Consider the following 14,480-nt stretch of genomic DNA (forward strand, 5'->3'; position numbering starts at 1 on the left):
GAGTTCAGGCCCCGCCACGGGAAGAAAGGTCCACACACAGCTGGGGTTCACAGGTTCGTAGCCCGGGGCCAGGAGCCCAGCTCTGCAGGACCCAAACCAGGTGCCAAGCCATGGGACGGGATGGAGGGGCTGGTGGCTCCAGGGCCAGGGTGGGGGGGGGCGGAGGAAGCCAGGGGACAAGAGTGGACCCCCCTCAGCCCTGCCCAGCCCTGTGCTTGTTTGGCAAGGGGCAGGTAAAGGAAGGAGAGGCTGACCAGACCCTCTCAAGCCCACCCCATTCCACCCCCTTTCCTCTCCCTACTTCTCGGCAGCAGTGATGGACCTTAATGGGGGACTCAGTGGCAAGCATGAGAACAAGGAGTCTAATACCGGCTCTGTCTTAAAGGTGGGAGGACAGACGAGGAGCACGGCAGCTCCTAGGACTGAGGTGGCTGTGGAGCAGAGGTCTCAGCAGAGAGTGGACCAGCACTGCCGTCAGGCAAGCCCCAACCTTCACTCTGGCCTGGTGGGCAAGCTTCAGGGGGGCCCCTTAAGCCCTGTGGGCCTCTCACACCCCCAGGCTTCCTCATGCCTGACCACCCATCCACCACCTCAGAAAGAAGGCCCCCACTCCCTCCTCATGAATGTGGTGGGATGCTGCTGAATCCTGGGGTCCTTGCAGGGCAGGGCCAGAGTAGTGGAGGTCACCGGAGGAGGTACGTGGGGGCGTCCAGCCCCTTCTGACCACCTCACTTCTCCCCGCTCTCATGTCATCCTCCCCTGGACAGCGGGCTAGTCCTCTGGCTCTGTCCTTCAGAGCTTGGCTCCCCTGCCCCGAGGGCTCCCCCGGCCCCTCTCCACTCTGTTCTCCCGATTTTTAATTCTCTGTGCATTTTGCGGCTGTCCCTTCACTGCATGTAAGCCCCTTATAAGCCGGGACCTGTCACTCTTGTCCCCCATGTCTGGCCCCTTTCCTGGCCTTAGTATGTTTGGAGACCCTAGAAGATTTCTTTCCTTCCCCCTCCCTGTGCTTCTGCTTCCCCATCTGTTAACATGTTCAGGACAGGAGGGCTGCAGGTGGGCGACTCCTCACTAGGAACCTCAGAGCCCTTCGGCCAGGCTCAGACTCTTCTCCCTGACTCTCTCGGACTCTGCAGACCTCCTCTTCCCAGGTGGGTCTTTCTACTCCAACCACCCCCCACCCCTCACCCCGGCCCTGGCAGACAGTCCCTTCCCAGCCTGGACACAGACCACCACCATCCTCCTGCTCTGTCCCCTAGGAGGGGTCAGGGGCAAGGAGCCTCCGGGGGGCCAACACAGGCTCCTCCTGTGGAGAGGAGACAAGTCCGGGACCCCCGAGGAGGTGGCCACCCCAGACTAAGCTTTCTTCCTGCCAGACCCCTACTTTTCACTTCTGGAAGGCTATTAGTTCCAACAGAGGGGTCACAGTCCCTACTGCATTCTCTAGGAGACCATGCGTGCCCCTTCCTGGGGATAGGTGCCAAGGAAGCTCCTGTGAAGGTTTATTCAGAGGCCCGCCAACTTCCAGAAGGTCCAGGGTGCAGCACGCAACCCCACTCCACCAGGCCGCCCTGTCCCCCTCCTCCCCGGGAAACCCCCCCTTCCCTTCTCTCTTGGTTGCATGCCCTCCTGGCCTGCCCAGGCCATGGCCCCGGGGTCCACCGTGCTCATCACCATTACAAACACAGGACCCTGGCCAGCCAGATTCCTGGACATAAATGTTCACCAGTCTTTTGTGAATATTTTGCCCTGAACAGGACACAGGACATAGATACAGGAAAGCCTCTGGGGTGAGCAACAGTGTGTGCCCCCCTCCCCAGAGCTTTGGCCTGGCCTGGGCACCTAGGAGGTTGTCTTATTCTGCTTCATAGACCTGTGTGCCCTGGACTGTGAATGTGGATTCACCTCCTGAAGTGGAAGACCCTTGCGGTTAAGATGGGGACCTATCCTCTGAAGCCCCCAAAGCCAGCCTATCTGAGGTTTTTATAGGTCACCTTCAGCCAGGAATGACAGGGGATTGAGGGGAGCTCTGGCTCCTGCTGCAGGATTCCTCCCCGTGGGCAGCAGTGCTGTCCCCAGGCCACCCTCAAGGGAGGGGCTCCCCCTATGGGTTCTTCCTTCAGGGCCCCAAGCCCCTCCTTGTAGAGCCACCCATGAAGCCCCAAGCTCTTGGCCTCCTGTACTCAGCAATATGACTGACTCTCCCGACAGGCAAATCACCAGACTCCTCCCTTTTGGGGACCTCCCACTTCATCTGCAAAATGGGAGCAAGTGGGATAGAGGAGTAGTCCCCCCAGTTGCCCTTCCCTGGGGCTGCCCTTCCCTAGCCAGGAAGAGGCTGATGGGAGGAGGGGAGGCGGCACTTGTGGGCTGGCCCTGATGTCCAGAAAGACAGGAGGTGGGTGGGAGGGCGGGGGGGTGTTTTTGGTGGCACCTGTTTTGGGTCATTTGCAGAGCGGGCCCCTCCCTGGGTTTCAAGAGCTGCTTGTCAGATCACAACAGAGGGATGTGGGAATGGGAGCGCGGCGGGGAGGGCGGGCGGGCCAGGGAGTCTGGACAAACTGGCACATACACGACAGATGTTTGCTCAGAAAAATACAGTAAAATCGTCATGCAAATATAACAGGGAATCTGCTTTCTCACATCACTGGCTTCTCTGCTTGCTTTTCTGTTTCATCACTCCAGTGTGAGGAGAGGTTGGGGGCAGGTTTTGGGGAGCTGGGGGAGGTCTGCTCTGCATATCCATGCTGGCCCCCTCCCCTCCACTCCCCCAGGAGAACAGTCCTTTCTTTGCAAATGTCACCCCCAAAGTGAGCCCCAGGCTTGGTCTGTCCCCCAAGTGGGGCTCAGTTGAGCCCTAAGGCCCCTTTTCCCTCCACTGTCCTCCCCCAGGAAGGTCGCTGGAGCCCACCACCCAGGGAATGGCACTAGCTTTCCTGGTCAGAATCCCCTCCACAGTATAGGTCTTGGTCCCATCCAGCACCCACCCTCACCCCAGAGTCACACCCTTAAAACTCAAGAACCCAGCTGAGTGACAGGCCCAAAGCAGGAGTGTGAGGAGAGCCCAGTGGGCTCCTTCCACTCCTGAGGTGGGTGGGGTACCAAGGGGCACATGGGCAGGTGGGCAAAGCCAGAGTCATCTCACTCCCCACTGGCCCACCTCTCATCCACAGGTGCAGGGGAGCTGCACCCTGACAGTGTTCAAGACAGTCTCCAAGATAGTCTCAGGACCCCAGATCCGCCCCTTAGAGCTGACCCCAGGAAGCCTCCAGCTCTTGAGAAAGGCAGCCACCCCATCTGGCCCTGCCCTCCCTCACCGCCCTCTGCCACCCACACTGACTGAGAGAGAACCCCCAGAAGCCCAACGGTCCCAACTGCCAGGCTCTGGGTTGCCATGGCGACAGAGGCAGGCCAGGGAGGGGAGGGGCCCCAGGAACCCAGCCTGCTCCTTCCCAGTAGGGGTATGGGGGTGCTCACTGTTTGTGCTTTGTTCGATGTTGGGTGGGGGTCAGCATGGGAGGAGCGGCCATTTCCATGGAAACATGGGGGCCTCTCAGACCAGTGGGTAAGGTGGGGATAGGCAGCCAAGAGGGTGTGAGTGGAAAAACCCCAGAAGGTCCTTCTTCCGCTGGGCAGGCTGAGATGCTGCCCAGAGAGCCCACAGCAGGGCTCTGGCAGGTGGGAGGCCAGGATGTAGGGGCAGAGGCAGGAAGGCCCCCAGTGGACTCCACCCCCCGGCTGCTCTCAGGTATCACAGTTCACTCCTGCCCTTCTGGGATGAGGAGGAGTCTTGGAGGCCCAGAGAGGCTGGGGGGCCAGGGTGTGGAGGCCTGCACCTGAGATGCGGAGGCCGCTGGCCCAGCCGCTCTCCTCAGACCCCATCGACAGCTCCCAGGCTACTTGGAAGACACTTGAAGGGGGCTGGTGGACCGTCCCATGCCTGCACCTCCCCTATGACCAGGACCTCCCACTTCTCCTGGGTGCTGGCATCAGGGGGCAGAGAGCCCCCCACAGCCGCCCATGATGAATCACAGTTCCACGCTCTGGGGGCGTGGCCATGAGTCTTTCTAGAAAGGAAAAGCACCTGCCTGACCCTCAGCTCCAGGAGACCACAGCTCTGGAACCGGTAGTGGATGGACAGAGGGTGAGGGCCCCAGAGGAGCCACTGGGGGACTGGGGGACAGCACTGGGCTGCGAAACTGGGAGACTGCCTCTCACCTGCCACGTGACTCCCTTCCTCTGGGCCTTGGTCTCCCCATCCATAAAGGGAGAAAACGATGCCCAATGTCCATATGCTACTGTCTCCCAGAAACCTGTCCCCCATCTGGGGGGACCCACTCCCCGCCCCAGGAGAGCTTGGGTCCATCTCCACCCCAGGCTCCTTTACCCCAAAACCTGTCCCTAGTCCCAGAGACCCAGACCCCACACCCTCTTCTGGCTTCCTCGTCTGCCCCTCCCCCCTCCCCCGCCCCCAACCCAGCCCGCACACCCCGGCAGAGTCCCTGGGCAGCACAGTAAAGACCACTGGTTTCGGTATCAGTGTGTAAACTTTAAGGAGAACATGTCTTTGTTTTCCTGTCCGTTATTGTCGGGTGGTGGTTGTTCACAGTCAGGTGGTGGTCAGGTGTGTGCGTGGGTGCGTGCGTGCGGGTGTGCGTGTGCGTCCACTCCTCGGCCCCCAGCGCGCCCTGCCCGGCCGCCCCGGCCGCCCCGGCCCTTCCCCGCGTGCCCCTGGCCCGCCCCCTCCAACCTCACCAGGGTCGGGGGTGGGGAGAGGGTCACAGCTTCTGCTGGGCCGAGACCCCCTTCCAGTAATCGAGGATGTCATGCAGGTCCTCGTCCTTGGCGAACTGGACCTTCTTGCGCAGGGCGTGGCCGGCGGCCATGTACACCTCCTCCCGGTGGTGCTTCTTGTAGGGCCGGAAGCGTTCCCAGATCTTGTGCGTGCTCTCGGACGAGTACTCAGGGCTGGAGGAGTAACCTGAGTAGTAGTGTCTGGGGGAGAGCTGCGAGTAGGTGGAGTCCCGCTTGGTGCGGGTCAGCGGCTTGAGGAAGGACACACGCTGGCTCAGGCTGTCGGTGCCCTCCTCATAGTACAGGGCCGGGAAGCTGTGCCGGTGCTCGCTGCAGTGGTAGGCGGGCTTCACCTCCAGGTGGTGGACGGTGCCACCACCGCCGCCGCTACTCCCGCTGCTGCTGGCCGGCACCAACGGGAGCCGGTCCAGCGGGCTGTTGAGGGGGCTGCCCTTCTCGATGTACTTGGAGTCGCCCTTGGCCAGCCCCGGAGTGGCCGGATGATCCGGCACGTCCAGGCTGAAAACCTTGGCGCTCTTGATGGAGCCGCTGGAGGAGACGCTGCAGGTCTTTCGAGCCACGGCGGCATCGGCGCTCAGCTGGCGCTGCAGCGGGTGATGGGAGCCCTCCTTATAGGGGGGCGAGAGGAAGCTGGGCCGCTCCAGCACCCCAGGAACAGGGGTGGCGGTGGAGGAAGTGGTGGACGCCGCAGGGAGGGACTGGCACTCGAAGGCCATCTCAGGGTCCCCGCCACCACTGCCACTCCCCAGGAAAGAGGCCGAGTCCAGCTTGAGGGCATCGATGCAATTGTTAATGATCTGGTTGACCTTGTCCACCTCCTTGGCGATGGTGGAGATCTCAGCGGCCGAGCCCTGGCCGTTCTCCAGCTCAGGGAGGTCATCCTCCGGCCGCGCCAGGCCCTCGCTGCCCGTGCCCGTGCGCACCTCGATATAGTTGCCCTTGGTGGCTACCTTGGGCGTGTCCAACCCAGCCTCCAGCCCCTTGGAGGCAGTGGGCAGCTTCTCCCCGATCATGGAGGGGATGGAAGACATTCGGGACACGGGCAGCACAGGGGGCTCGCCCAGCTTCTGGGCGGCGTGGACCGCGGAGCCGGCGTCCACGTCCGCCCCATAGCGCATCTCCAGGATGGTTTTCTTGACCTTGACTGACTTCTGCTTCTCCTCCTGCATGCGTCGCTTGCGCAGGCAGTAGTAGACGGCTCCCAGCACGATGACCATGCCGAAGAGGCAGCCCAGGATGGTCATGATGTAGTGGGTGGTGGTGGAGGTGCTGGGTGCCAGGTCACCAGGCACTGGGTCCCTGGTGGTGAAGGTCAGGCAGGTGTGGTTGAAGCGGCGGCTGTTTCGCAGTGAGGTCACGCAGAAGGTGTACTCGGTGTGTGCCCGCAGCTTGTCCAGCGTCACGATCTCCTTCTTGTTCTTGAGTGTCATGACGTCGGAGAAGTAGCTGTTGTTGTATTGGACCAGCACGTACATCTTGCTGTACGGGTGTGGGATGATGACCACCAGGGTGGCTGAGGTGAAAGTGACCTGGTGCAGCTTGATGGCCGGCCCCGCTGACGCGTCCGTGGTGGACGAGGCTGGCGGCTCCACCGACAGGATCTCATCGGGGCTGAAGCCTGAGTTCTCGTCAGGCTCCCTCTGGGTGTCAGTGGAGTAGGGCGTGGGGTGGCTCGCAGGCCGGGCGGGCAGCGAGCCATTTCGGCACTTGGCCTGGAGCACGGTGATGGCGTTGAGGCTGTGGTAGGGCCGGGGCACCAGCAGCGGGTAGCCGGCGAACTCACGTGGAGACTCGCACTGCAGGCGGTCATAGTTCTTGGTTACATTGTTGAAGACCACAAGCCAGGCCAGGAAGCCGAAGAGGTCGCACTCGCAGTTGAAGGGGTTGCCGGCCAGCTCGCACACCATGAGGCTGGCCAGGCTGGCGAAGGTGGCGCCGTCGAGACGGCTGAGGCGGTTGGAGGACAGGTCGATGCTGATGAGGCTCGGGCACTCGGAGAAGGCGGCAGGTGTCACCACCTCAATGAGGTTGTGCTGCACGAAGAGGAACTGCAGGCGGCCCATGCCCCGCAGCATGCCCTCAGTCAGGTTGCTGAGCTTGTTGTAGCCCAGCTGCAGCACCTGCAGGCTCGACTGGCCCAGGAAGGCGCCGTCCTCGATGTAGGAGATCTCGTTCTTGGTGAGGTTGAGGTCGGTGAGGTTCCCGAAGCGGTTGAGCGAGGAGTAGAGCACGGCCTTGAGCTTGTTCTCGTTGAGCCGCAGGTCGTGCACAGTGCTGTTGATGTGCTGCGGGATGGTCTCATAGGGTGGCTGGTTCTGGCTGCAGATGGCCAGCCACACGTACCCCTTGTCGCCCTCGATGAGCCAGCAGTCGGCGCGCACGGTTCCCGGCCGGCACACGCACAGCAGCGCGGCCGCACACAGCCCCAGGCGCAGCATGGCTCCAGCCACGGCCCCCTCTCAGGCCTGGCTCAGGGTGGGGGGCCGGGGCGCCGGGGGGCCTAGTGGCCAGAGGTTGGGGCCAGCAGCACAGTCCTCCCTGGGGCTGCCACCATCTTTGGGGGGACCCCCAGCTCGGGGGCCCCAGGTGAGGCGGGCACGGCCAGTGCCAACCGTCAGGGGGCCTTCTGGTCGCCGGGCACCAGAGCCAGACCAAGGCCAGGGGGGCTGCGGGCCCCACAGCCTGCTTCCCCGAGGTGCTCCTTTCCTGCCAGGAAGATGCCCAGGTTCTCGGGGCTTGACTTCCTCCGCCTCTTCCTCTTCCTCCTGGGGCTCTGGGCTCAGAATTTCAGATGATTCCCACAGGAGGCTGGAGACTGGGACTCTGAGGGGGGAGCACGAAAGGCGGGGACAGGAAGGAAGAGACCCGTCTGTCACCTGGTTCCTGAAAGGCAGCACCGAGAGGGCGACAGATCAGCGTGAAGGCTCAGGGCAGCCCTCTAAGCTCCAGCGCAGGCCCCCGGCCCCACTCCCACCCCCTCCCAGGGCATCCTGTGCCAGCAGCACTCTGGGTCCCTGTTACATAAAAGGAGGGGGATGGCAGGGGGGCAAGAGGGGGAGGAGGGGGCCAGAGGATCTGGGAGGAGGGAAATCAAAGAAACAAGAGGGAGGAGGGAGGGGACAGTGTCTGAAGCCAGGAGACGAGGAAGAGAGACTGAAGACTTAACAGGGCAGGGGCAGATACATGCACGTGTCAGCATCGTCGCGTCCACACTCGTCCACCTGCCCGCACAAAGACCCACATGCCCCCACGCGAATCCGAACTGCATAGCAAGCTCACATAGACAGGTGCGCACAACCACACACACACACACTCACAAGCACACCTACAGTCTTGTGTACGACAACAGGCCCGTACACACATGGTACACACACGTACCCGGGCAGCCACCCTCCAATCCAGAAAAGAATTAAGGAGCCCGGCAAAATGCCTCCTCTCCTCCATGCCCAAAGATAAATAATTCATTTGTTGTGTAACTGCTCTTGTTCCAAAAATAATTCCCTTGTCTCGGCTTTCATGGGGGAGGAGGGGCAGCAGAGCAACATGGTTGTGAGCCCCCCAGGCAGCGGGTGCACAGTGGCTGGGGTCTCCCGCAGTGGGAGGGCAGGAGATGAGCTCTTCTTATAGCAAAAGCAGAGCCGAGGGAAAGAAAGGGCGAGTCTGGGAACCCAGGCACACTCCCAATAACCCCTCCTCATAGTGTTTTCCAGTAGGGGGCACCCCCAACCCTGATCCTGTAAGGGGTGCCTCAGGCAGAAGACAGAGGCATTAGGAATGCCCAGGCATTTCCTCAGTGGCTGGAGAGTTAGAGGCCCAGAGAGGGGCAGCGACCTGCCCAGAGTCGTATACTGCAGCCTGGGTCACGGCCAGGATCAAGGCTCCTGAGCCAGCAGCATTCCGGCCTGGAGCCCCATCCACCCTGCTCAATTAGTCAGATGGACTGCACCACCTCTGAGTCTTGTCTCCACATCTGTAAAGTGGGGACCAGGCCCCTGCCGGGCCTCTGATGGGGGAAGTAAAGTGAGCCATGTTGCCCATGCTCGACTTTCAGGGGTCAGGGGAGGCTGTGCAGGGCTCCCAGCCCGCAGACCCTCAATTTCGTGAATTTCAATCTAGGGGGGACTTGCCCTGGTCTCCCAGCAAGCCAAACACGGCCCGTCACCCAGATCAGTCTCTCACACCCAGTGCTCTCCTGGCTGCGGGAAGAACTCAGCCCTCCCTCCGTCCGTCCTGGGCACTGGCCAGGGATGTGGAGATTAAGCCAGAGAAACCCATGTTTGGATCAAGGAAGCCAATGACTGTTCACAAGGGCCACCTCTGCCTCCCGCTCCTCCTCCCGGGAAACTCCAGGAAAGAGAGCGCTTTAAGAAAAAATGTGAAACCTTTGCTGTTAAAAGCAAAACCAATTTACAGCCCTGAGCCCCAGAGGGCTGGAACTGAGGAAAGGGAAGTGGAGATGGAGAGAAGTCCCCAGAGCAGCGCAGGCAGGCAGTTTCCATTGAGGTGGCAAGTGAACAGGGCATCCAGTTGTCCCATCAGATGGAAGGCTGATGCAGCATGAGAGGCTGTGATTATCACAGTTGCCACAGGGGGTCAGCCTCACACCTCCTCGACAACCCCCCTGCCCCCACCACCAGTCCCTGGGCCAGCTCAGGCTGAGAGGCCAGATGGGGGCTGGGGAGGAGGTAACCACGAGGCTGCCGGTCAAGATGGGGTACCCAGGCAGCAGAGAGCATTTTTGTCCTTGGCTCTGCCAAGCACATTCTCAGGGCTGGAGTCAGGAGAACTGGGCTCCCTTCTGACGTGGCAGCTGGCTCCCAGGGGGCCTCAGGCCAGTCCTACCCTTCTGGGGCCTCACTGCCCCTCCCCGCCAGGCAGAGAGGTTGAACCGCAGGGGGCTGACTGGCCAGGTCTGTCCTGTCAGAGGACCCTCCGTCTGTGCCTCCACCAGCTGGGAACGTCTGGGGACCGTATTTGTATGCAGGTGATGTGCAGGTGTGCGCTGGTGTGTATGAGAAGACAGGTGTGCAGGCCAGCGTGTGCACACTCATGCCCGTGTGCACAGGTCATGTGCCCACCTGGCCAGCTACAGGACTGAACAGCAGAGTAAGAAGGGGCTATCTGTGAGTGGAGGGGTGGGAAGGGATGCATGTGGGCCATCTCATGGAAACGCAGGCACGCGCCTGCCTGTATGTTGACATGTTAATAAGCATGTGTGTCCCACATGAATGTGTGTGTATGTATGCACATGCGCAACTTTAGCCGCATGAGGCCCCCCTCCCACCCTCAGATCTGAGTTGCTCAAAGCGGAACCCACTCAGGCAGACCTAGCAGCTGGCAGGCAGGCAAAGCTGGCCAGACTCTTGGAAATCCCAGGCCAAGCTGAGGGTGTGGGAAGAGGCAAAGGGGAGGGGAGTGGAATAGGCGAAGGGGCCCAGGCTTGAGAGAGGGCCAGGGCAGGGTGGGGGGTGCACTAGCCCTGCCCTGCATCCTCCCTTCCCAAACAGTCCAAGGGGTACAGGGGCACCTGTGCCCCTAGCCTAGCCCCTCTGAGCTCTGCCCACCTCGGCCCTCAAGGTGACCCCGCCCTCTCTCCTGCTCCTCCTGGTGTCCAGCTCCCCCTCCTTCCCCCATGACTCAGAGTGGGGAGGAGGCTCCCCATTACCCCGTCCCATCGTCCCATGTGCGTCAGCTGCCTGTCCCTGACCCGGGCTGCCTGCCCACCACCCGTCGAGGCCTGACGCAGCCAGGGAGGGGGGACGGCAAGGCCGCTAAGGCGCTGACAGCAGCACTTGGCCCCCCGCCCGGCTACACACCCACTCGAGGTGTGGGGAGGGGTGTGCCGGCTGCTGTGCTGTCGGGCCTCGGGGTGACGGTTCTGGGGGCCGGGCCTCCCCCTGCTCCCACAGGAGTGATGCCCCAGCCCAGACACTAGTGGGAGGAACCAGGGCCCTATCCGCCCCCTCACCCCGCCCCACACGCCAGGGGCTGGTGAGGGAGAGAGGAAGTGAGGAGCTGCAGCCCAGAGGCGAGAGCTGAGGAGGAGGGAGAAGCCAGAATCTGGAGCCAGCTGAGCAGGGAGAGACAGAGGAATAGAGATAAATGGAGAGGGAGCATGGGAGACTGAGGAATCGATCGGCAGAGAAGCACGGCGTGATGACAAATGGGGGGGGGGGTTCGAGGGAGGGCACACAGTCCAGCTGCCAACTCCGCCCACCCACCCAGGGACCAGGGAGACAGATGAGCACTGAAGCCACCAAGATGCTGTCTGTGACCAGCCCGGGAGCGGGGTGGGGAGCGGCGGGAAGCGGCTGGTGGAAGCAGAGGTCTTTACTGCCCAGGATGCAACCGGTCCAAAACCTGGGAGGGTACGGCCACCTGAGAAGCCAACTGTGGGCCAGTGGCCGGGCACCAGGGCTTGTGCAGCAAAGAGTAGGGCTCCCAGCTGACCTGGACCCCTCTCCTAATGTCCTACCGTCGCCCCACTCCCATAGGTGTGGGTATTGAGCGAACTCTGGCCAGAGAGGGGGGCAGACCAGCAGCTCTTCGAGGGTCTCTCTCTTGCTGCCACAGAGATGGAACGTGGCAAAGTTGGGGGGGCAGCATGCCATCGAGGGATCCTGGGGACCCCAGTGTAGCAGGCTACACACTGCATGATGTCCGCTCTCACGTGGACACCCCTGCACAGAAGAAAGAGTCGGCGAGCCCATGAGGGTCTGAGAGGAATTGAAGAGGGGCCGGGGGTCTCTGTTCGGAGCTGGGCCTCAGAACATCCAAGTCACTCTGGGCAGAGCCCTCCCCTCTCTCCAGGGCTCAGCACCCACCCTCAAGTCGCCGGTCATCCCTGATGGATTCTGTGCCCTGCTCCAGTGGCCAGGATTCAAGACTCCTCCATGGACTCAGAATCCTAGAACCTCTGAGCAGCCGGGATGAGGCATCCTGGCTCTGCCCAACCCCAGTCACTGTCAGAGGGGAAGCTGAGGCCAGGACTGGGGAGGGCATGTACGGCTGGTGGCAGGTCCGCTCAGGACCCAGGGTTGCAGCAACAGACTCTGATATGCCAACTTCGAATCCTCTCTGGGAGCTTACTCCCCCGACATGGGCCCCGCCCCCCAGCTGCCCCAGGACACTGGGCATGGGCAAGTTTCTCTGCCTGGGAAGTGGGTTTGAATGATCCCTCCCTGCAGGGCTCCAGGGCAAGCATGCTGCCTGGTGCAGAGCAGGTGGCCTCAGAGAATGTTAGCTACCATCCTTGCCCAGACTCAGGCTCCCTGAAGCCCTCGGTCACATGCCCCCAGACCCTTTCACTTCAGGCCGGCCACTAAGCTCCCCAGTCAGAGGGGAGCTTTGACCTCTCCACCCCAGGCTGTGGGGCTAGGAGGGTCAGGGGGTCATTGGGCCACTCCTCCTGCCTGGGCTGGGTGAGATGATGAACAGGGTAAGGGCCTGTGTGTCCCCAGGCTCAGGGCGGCTGGGGTGTGGGGGTGGGCAGAGGTCAGAAGGCAAGAGGTGGGGCTGCTGACTCTGAGACCTTGGGTCCTCTCCACACCTCAGTTTTTCCACCTGTGTGGCAAGGTGAGTATCTCCCAGCCACCAGGGCTCCCAACAAAAGCCTAGGACACCGTGGAGACAAACACAGTCTCTACAGGGCAGGAAGCCTGGCGAATGCATAGCTCCCGCCCATGACGTCACACCCTTGTGGATGTTGGTAGGGTCCTGGGAGTCGATAGGGGAGAGGCCATGCGTGCTCGACCTCCCAGGAGTGGGATGTAAGGCTTAGCCAGGGACATCTCATTCGCAGCAGCTGAGCAGCCCTGGCACGGGCTTCTCCCTGAGCCGGCTGGCCAAGGCTCCCTGAGGTGCCACTGACACTGTCCTTGTCAATGCCATTACCCAGGATTAGGAGAGCCAAGGGCCCCTGGGGTCCGGCCAGAACTCGAGGGGCAGGCGGCCACCTCACCTCTGCTGGAAGCACAGCACCAAGCTAGGGGCCCCGGAGGTTGGCTGCCACCGCTCTGCCCTCAGGGACAAAGCCTGCCACCCCCTGGGAACTGGATACTGGGTCTTGGCATCGTCTCCACCGCACCAGGGCTCCTTGGGCAGGCTGCTCTGGGCCTTGCTTCCTCACCTGTGAAATGGGATAATTATACCTTTGCCCCTGAACTACTGTCTGGTAAATGAACCATCAGGATTTCAGGTACAAAGAGCCCCAGCTGCAAGACAGAGAGGAAAAGAAAAGCATGGATGTGGGAGGCCACGGGTCCTGAGAGTGAACGCTGTGCTGTGTGACACAGGGCACGTTAACTAACCTCTTGGGGCTTCAGTCCCTTTCCCATAAGAGCGACACAGCTAAACAGACTCATCTGCATCTGATATTTCACACTCCTTGAATCTTGTGTTAGCCCTGCATGGTTGGTGCTGTTGGCTTCATCTAACAGATGAAACACCAAGGCCCCCTCCTTCTCCAGCTTCCTCCAAAGAGCTGGGTCCATCACAGGGACTGGACATGTGGGCCATCTTGTAGGTTTCCTGCCCCTTGAGTAAACACCTCCCTCCCTACCAGGAAAGCATGTAAGAGTGGACCGTCCGTAAACCGAGAGAGAATTCAACATATCCATTCATCAGGAGGTACTTAGTCCAGGCCACCTATGCTCCTCCAGTATCCCCAGGCACATGCCCACCTCAGGGCCTTTGCACATGCTATTCTGCTTGGCATGCCCTTCCCCCAATATCCACACAACCCCACTACCTCACTTCATTCAGGTCTCTGCTCAACTGCTCCCCTCAACCTCGCCCTCCCTGATACCAAATCTGAGATGATTCACTTGCTCTGGTCCCTTCAGAGCTCTCAGCAATACCAGACACCATTTAGCTCCTTGTCATTCCCTCCCCGCCCCCATCATAAAATAAAAGGAGGCTTTACCTTGTTCGAAACTGTAACCTCCATGCCTGGAACAGGGTCAGGCATTTAGCAGGTGCCAGAACATGATGTGTGGAGTGACAGATCAGGGCTAGGGACAGGGACGAGGGACAAAGGAGATCCTAGAGCCCCTGACTCTACTGAGTCAGGACTTGAACCATCAGCGGGAAGGGTTCCACTACTGATGAGGTGCTCACGGTGTGCAAGAAATGTGCTGAGCCTTCTCTTTAGCCTGCTGATGCCTCCTATCTCAGATGAGGAAACAGGCTCAGAGAGGTGCCATCATCTGCCCTAGACCACACAGCCGGGAACTTGAACTGGCCTGAGCTCTTAGAACTACCAAACTTCCCAGGATCCCTGCAGATATGACTTCCCCTGACTTGAGTACCTCCAGGGACAGGGATCTCAGCACCCATCTGAGGCTACTGACTCCCTTCTTGAACAGCTCTGATTGTTAGAGGTTTCTTTATATTACAAAGTGAGACCTAGCTGCTGAACCTCTGTCCGCTCATTGGTCCCAGCCTGCCACTGACCAGACACAGCCCATCTGGAGCCACTGCGGCCAAGAGCCCTCCTCAGAGGTCCTTCTGGTATTTGTTCAGCTGCATCTCATGCTTCTGCCATCCGCATACCCAGCCTAAATGGCCTCAAGCCCTCTACTGCTCTTCATACTCCATGGTGTCAAGCCCCACGCCCTTGGGTCCAGCCGTCCTGGGTCATGCTTGCTGTCAAGGTCCCTCCTAAA

At 60.9% G+C, this 14,480-nt stretch overlaps 1 protein-coding gene across 2 annotated transcripts in view; it reads right to left on the bottom strand.

Annotated features, from left to right (window-relative positions):
* ELFN2 (extracellular leucine rich repeat and fibronectin type III domain containing 2) overlaps window positions 4,486-14,480 on the bottom strand; it is a 51,804-nt gene continuing 41,809 nt past the window's right edge. For both annotated transcript variants that reach the window (XM_018048309.1, XM_018048308.1), the window contains one exon: window positions 4,486-7,698. In XM_018048309.1, coding sequence (XP_017903798.1) covers window positions 4,779-7,253 — 2,475 coding nt within the window. In that variant the 5' untranslated portion in view covers window positions 7,254-7,698 and the 3' untranslated portion in view covers window positions 4,486-4,778. The remainder of the gene's footprint in view (window positions 7,699-14,480) is intronic.

Source organism: Capra hircus, chromosome 5 (assembly GCF_001704415.2).
Source record: "Capra hircus breed San Clemente chromosome 5, ASM170441v1, whole genome shotgun sequence".
Taxonomy (NCBI): Eukaryota; Metazoa; Chordata; class Mammalia; order Artiodactyla; family Bovidae; genus Capra; species Capra hircus.